Below are 6,573 nucleotides of genomic sequence, written 5' to 3' on the forward strand. Positions count from 1 at the left end.
TGCTGTGACAGCCCTGAATTCCACCTTAACAGATGTGAGAGTGGATTTCCTGTCTGCAGATTCATTCTCACTGTGGATGGTGGCTTGTGTCTTGCAGAAATGTTTGGGGTCTCCTGAGCTGTTCCATTTTAGGGCTTGTTGATGTTTGGAGCTGTTGTGGGTTAAATCCATGGGTGGACACCTGATTCTGGAACAAGGAACTTCCTTCCCACAAACCTAATTCCTTGTTGGTGTGGAACCCAGTGCTTTTATTCTGGAATGACAGTGTCAGCATGTGGGATTCATCAGGAATGGATCCATGGATGGAGGAGGTTTAGATGGGATATTGGGAAGGAATTCTTCCCTCTGAGGGTGGTGAGGTGCGGAGGCCCTGGCACAGGGTGCACAGAGAAGCTGTGGCTGCCCCTGGATCCCTGGAAGTGCCCAAGGCCAGGCTGGACAGGGCTTGGAGCAGCCTGGGACAGTGGAAGGTGTCCCTGCCCATGGCAGGGGTGGAATGGGATGTTTTAAGGTCCCTTCCCACCCAAGCCATTCCATGGACAAACCCACACCTTCCACCTGATACCCCAAAATCCCTTGGGAGGGAAGGGCTGTGGAGGCTGTTTGGTTCTTTGGGTGATGATCTCAGTGCTCACTTGGTGATAAATAATTCACTCCTTTGGATTCTCTGCCCTTGGTGGTCGTAGCTTCTGTCATCTCATGTTCTCAGCCCTTTACACTAATTAATCTTTAATTTTTTTTTAAAAATAAGAGTGATGTAGAAGCCCCACTTCAGACCACACTTCCCTTAGCAGTGTGTGTCATCACCCAGCCTGAAGCTGGAAGCAGTTACAGCTTTGCCTCCTCATCTCATGACCAAAAAACCCCAAACAGGCGGGAGGATCAGACTTTCACACACGGCACTTCCGTGGTGAGCAGGGCTGCTGCTACTGCTGCTGCTGCTCCCTCCCGTGAGCAGCCCGGGGGCACAGGAAGGGCTCTGTGCTTATCAGATGCTTCTGTGAGTGCCTTCCTTCCCTCAGCTCCCTCAGCTCCCGTGCTGCTCAGGGCTCACAGGCACTGCTGCATCCCTGGGGATGCTCCAAAGCCACAGAGTGCTGCTCAGGGCTCACAGGCACTGCTGCATCCCTGGGGATGCTCCAAAGACACCGGGGGCTGCTCAGGGCTCACAGGCACTGCTGCATCCCTGGGGATGCTCCAAAGCCATGGGTGCTGCTCAGGGCTCACAGGCACTGCTGCATCCCCGGGGATGCTCCAAGGCCACAGATGCTGCTCAGGGCTCACAGGCACTGCTGCATCCCTGCAGGATGCTCCAAAGCCACTGGGTGCTGTTCAGGGCTCACAGGGCACTGCTGCATCCCTGCAGGATGCTCCAAAGCCACAGATGCTGTTCAGGGCTCACGGGCACTGCTGCATCCCTGCAGGATGCTCCAAGGCCACCGGGGGCTGCTCAGGGCTCACAGGCACTGCTGCATCCCCGGGGATGCTCCAAAGCCCCAGCTCCTCCTTTCCCCCCATCTCCAAGGGTTTGCTGTGGTGGAGGTGGCTGAGCACAGCCTGCCCTGCATTGCTGCCTGCTGGGGCATTTCTCAGGCCCTGTTTTTCTCCTTGACTGAGGGAAAACCAAATTGGTGACTGTCTGAGGAAAATGTGAGCTGCCCTCTGAGGCAATGACATTACTACATTTTTCTCTATTATTTTGTTTTCATGGTTTTACATAATCAAACCTTTTTTCTAAATCAGATATTTGGTAGATGGTGTAGATAGTGTTGATCAAATTCTCAGAGTTTATCACCCCAAAGACTGCAGCTCCTCTGCCCTGACTTAACTGGCAGCATGAACCAGGCACTGCTGTGATGGATCCAGCTTATTTTTGGTCATGATGTTTACCAAAACATCTCTGACAAGATTTCAGCTTTTTATTTTTGTGTTGGATATTGTGGGTTCATATTTGGGTCACCCTCTGGAGGTTGTTTTTCATTATTGAGGTCTGAGGAACAGAGTCCAGCAGTGCCAGGGTGCTCTGTGTGTGCATTTACACCCTGTGAGCTGGGGCTGAGGCTCATTTTTAACAGCAAAGTGAAAAAGGAAGTAAAAAGTGCAGTAAAATGTGTCAAAGCTGCCTTAACCCCAGCAGGAAAATCTAACGAGTTACAGAGAAACGGGGACTGTGCTCAGGATGTTGAGCAACCGTGTGACAAAACAGCAAATAAAACAGCGCTGGTAAAGGAAAGATGTGTGAGAGGACAAAAATTCCTCTTTGGTAGGAGAAGCTGTAAATCAGCCATTTCCATGGCAAAAGGAGATCTCTGGGATTCCATGGATGGCTCGTGGTGGTGGCAGAGGAAGAGGAGGGCGCTGGAAATGTTGGAGGACACAGGGCAGGAGGTGGCTGAGGGCTCTGAGCTCTGTGAGATGTCACCAGCCCCGAGGCTGCGGCACAAATCCTGCAGAGGAGGAGGAGGAGAGGGAAGGGAAGGGAAGGGAAGGGAAGGGAAGGGAAGGGAAGGGAAGGGAAGGGAAGGGAAGGGAAGGGAAGGGAAGGGAAGGGAAGGGAAGGGAAGGGAAGGGAAGGGAAGGGAAGGGAAGGGAAGGGAAGGGAAGGGAAGGGAAGGGAAGGGAAGGGAAGGGAAGGGAAGGGAAGGGAAGGGAAGGGAAGGGAAGGGAAGGGAAGGGAAGGGAAGGGAAGGGAAGGGAAGGGGGCTGTGCCAGCTGAGACTGTGCAAGGGCAGCTCTGAGTCTCAGCATGCACAGAAAAAGCCCCAGGGCAGCCGCTGGGTCTTCTCTCACAGTGCCCGGGGCAATGAGAGGTTTGATGAGAGGTTTGGATGAGAGGTTTGGATGAGAGGGTTTCATGAGAGGTTTGGATGAGAGGTTTGGATGAGAGGTTTTGCAGCTTCTGCTGGGCAGGGAGCCCGGGGGAGGTGATGGAAATGGGGCAGGGTTGGAGCAGACCCAGAACTCTGCTCCCCCTTACCCTGCACCCTCAGCCACCCTGTGCCAGGTGTGAGGAAGGCTCCCAAAACCCTCATGCTCATTCTGAACAGATCAAGCTCCCTCAAAGCACCCTGGGGCTGCCCTCTGTCGCAATGGCTTTCCTTTGGCCCAGCAGGAATTAAAGCTGATTCTGTGCCCAGAAGCCACCTGGCCCTTCAGCCCAGAGCCAGCCTGGTGAGGGCATGGGCAGAGCTCAGGGCTTTGCTGCTCAGCGATAACAACAGAGGAAACCCTTCCTGCAGAATAAAGGACATATTTTGGAGTTTGGGCATTTTTGTTCTCAGTTACATTCTCATTCAGATTCCCATTCCAGCGCTGCAGATTATCCAGATTATTTTAGAATATTCTGAGTTGGAAGGGACTCCTAAGGATCATTGAGTCCAGCTCGTGGATCCTGAGACACTAAAAATACAGAGCATGGCAAAAATACCCACAGCATGAAAATCCACCTGCTGCTTATCTAAGGAACATCTTCATCCTGCAGCTGTTGGTGGCAGCATCCCCAGGGGCTGTGGGAGCTCAGTGTGGCCCCACCTGGAGCAGAGGTGGCTGGGGAGGGCAGGAGGTGTCCCCCGAATTCATCTCGTGTCCCCAGCCCCGACCACTGCACTTCCTGTAAAAAGAGATCACTTACACTCATTTGAATAAGGGCAGGGGGAAGGTGCTGCTGCACCCACAGGATTTTCTGGGTGGAAAACTTCAGCTGCTTGAGGTTTCTGTCTCTGAACGATTTCTGAACTTCTGACGGCACTTTATGTAACAACCTTTTCCCCTCAGGGGCTAAAAGTGACTCTGGGGGGGGTTGGACAGGGCCACCCTGGTCCCTTCCCATGGTGGCCAGAAGGAACAGGGATGGGCTGGATTCCTGCAGCTGGAGGAATTCCCATTATCCTGGGAAACCTGGCCCTTGCCTTTCCTCCCCAGCGCAACAAGAAGAGTCAAATCATTTCAGAGAAGCATCTAAAATGTTCTGCAGGTGCTCAAGAGGCATCAAATCCAGGTGCTGCCACATGTTCATGTGTGATGGTGATGCAGGGGGGAGAAGTAGCCAGGAATTACATTTTAAAAACATTTTTAGAAATTATTATTTTATTATATACAACAGGAAATATAAAAATAAATATTTTTTTTTGTCACTGTGAATGTGGTTTCCATGGATTATCAGTGCTTGCTCAGCCATCAGGCACTGGCTCAGATTCCTGTAGGGAAGAGGTGGTGGAGTTTTCTTTTATTGTATGAAAAAGTTTTTGAAAAGAAAACAAACTTCTTGTGTTCTGACACTTTCTGGGCTTCACATCATTTTCCTACAATGTGTCTTTCCCTTATATAAATTATAAACCAACATTTGCATAAATAAAAAATGATACTGTCATAGAAAAATAACGTTTTACAAGAAGGTGCAAATGAAGCCTGAAGTCTCTTTGGTTTGAATTTAAAGCAAATATTAAAACAACATCCACTTTTGAGCCCTGATTAAAAATCTCTCGCAGCACTTTCGACTTTGATTCCAAGGAGTTCCCATTACAGCAAACTTTAGAAAGCTTTGGATCCTCTGTTGGAATCCTGCTGCTGTTAGTGGGGAGTGGATGTGATGGCTGTGGGTCAGTTATCAGTGAAAGGGAAATAATTTGCCCCATTTTTGGTGAAAAGAGGACCTGAAAGGCTTGATGGACACCTGGCTTTAATAAATACCCTCCAAGCACAACCCCATGGTTCAAACCCAAGGCCTGGCTCTAACCCTTGTCTTTGCACCCACAAGTGGGAACTGATGGCAGAAAAATAGTGTGTGGAACTTCCTGTGTGATTTGGGGTGATGGCATCTGCTACGCCCCCAAATGAGGCTTCATTAATAATTTAAATGGGAAATCCTTTGGGGCCACCTTCTGCTCCTCACCCCATGCTCAGCACGGCTGGAGCAGGCTCTGGGCACTCCATGGAGAATCAGTCTCTGCTGAATTGTCTTGTGCTTCAGAAACAGAGAATATTGTGGCATACAGTGCTATTTAGAATCAAATTCTTTCTGCACAGCAAGACCCCAGAATCTTTGCTGTTTCTTGGTGACCAGGATGTGGCTGGGTGATGCCATGGGTGACAGAGGGACATGGGTCACCTCTCCCATGGGTCCGTGACCTCCTGCTGCCCAGCTGAGGAATGGAAATGCTCCTATTTCTATTCAGTGAAAATGTGCACCTGAAGTATTAAATCAACACGTTTTTGGTCAGGTTTGGGTATTTTTGAGGGTGGGAGTTGTTTGTTTATTCCAACTCTCACCGAAAGCAGAAGTTTCAGTTGTTGTTCTCAGTGTCCTGAGGGAAAGAAACTGCGGCAAAGGCCAAAATGTCACGAACATTGGGAGTGCTGGGGATCAGTATTCCGTGGTGTCCTCCCCAAGCACATCCCTGGAGTGTCTCCTGCCGTAGCTGAGGTGCTGGAGATGGATGCTGTCCTGCAGGTCCTGCCTGGAGAGGCGTCTCCTGAACTCGTCCGTGGTGAAGTAGTAGATGATGGGATCCACGCAGGAGTTGAGGCTGGCGAGGCACAAAGCCACGGCGTGGAACACCGAGATGGGCACACAGCCCTCCTGGATCTGCCCCGTTTTCACAAAGAAATCCAGGGGGAAGCTGATGTGGTAAGGTCCAAAGCAGATCAGGAACACCAGGGCGCAGGTGAGGATCATCTTTAAAGCCTTCTTCTTCTCGCCCAGGTCCCGGGAAGCAGAGTGCCTCTCTTTTAGTGACAGGATTGTCTTCCAGGAGCAGTACAGGATGATGAGCAGGGGGGTGACAAACCCCACCAACTCCCCTATGGTCATCAGCGTGATGGAGGTGGGCAGGTCGAGTTTCTTGATGGGAAGATCCACAAAACAGGCGTTTTTATCCTGCTGGTGCTGCATCCTGAGGAGAGGGAAAGGCAGGCAGCCCACACAGACCACGACCCAGCCCACGATGCTGATGTAGACATCACAGACACGCCTGCAGTCACTGAATTTGAAGGGGTGCATGAGGAACAGGTACCTCCTCACGCTGATGCACACCAAGAAGTAGATGCTGGCGTACATATTGACGTACTTCAGGTAGAAGCAGAGCATGCAGAGACCCCCCCCGAACTCCCACGTGCCCGTCAGGTAGTAAAAAATCCTCAGGGGCAAGGACAGCACCTGTGACAAGTCAGCAATGGCTAAATTGATCATGAATATCACGGCCCTCTTAGTCTCTTTCATGTAGCCATAGAAGACCCACAGGGCCAGGGTGTTGCCGATGAGCCCGGGGATCAGGATCACCGTGTAGGTGACGGCGTAGTAGGGCTTGAGGTCTGTCTCGCTGCAGTTGGAGTTGCTGCTCATGGTTGTGCTCCGGCTCCGTGCTCAGCCCCGGCATCCTCAGGGGTCCATCCCGCCTGTGCTGCAGCCAGGGGGGCTTGGGATCCAAAGGAAATATAAAAATAAATATATTTTTATTTATTTATTAATGTTAGGGGAACAGTCCGGCCCTGGAATCTCCGCTCACCGGCTCATCACGGGCAGAGTTAATTCCAGTGTCCTGCTCATGGGTCAGAGCTCGCTGGGGTCACCTGCGG

The 6,573-nt window shown here is 51.2% G+C and overlaps 1 protein-coding gene across 1 annotated transcript; it reads right to left on the reverse strand.

Annotated features, from left to right (window-relative positions):
• Positions 1 to 5,193: 5,193 nt before the first annotated feature.
• GPR174 (G protein-coupled receptor 174) lies at positions 5,194 to 6,343 on the reverse strand. Its single transcript, XM_058032653.1, has one exon. The coding sequence runs from the start codon at positions 6,338 to 6,340 to the stop codon at positions 5,363 to 5,365; it is 978 nt and encodes a 325-aa protein (XP_057888636.1). The 5' UTR covers positions 6,341 to 6,343; the 3' UTR covers positions 5,194 to 5,362.
• Positions 6,344 to 6,573: the final 230 nt, after the last annotated feature.

The sequence above is a fragment of the Melospiza georgiana genome, chromosome 12 (assembly GCF_028018845.1).
Source record: "Melospiza georgiana isolate bMelGeo1 chromosome 12, bMelGeo1.pri, whole genome shotgun sequence".
NCBI lineage: Eukaryota > Metazoa > Chordata > Aves > Passeriformes > Passerellidae > Melospiza > Melospiza georgiana.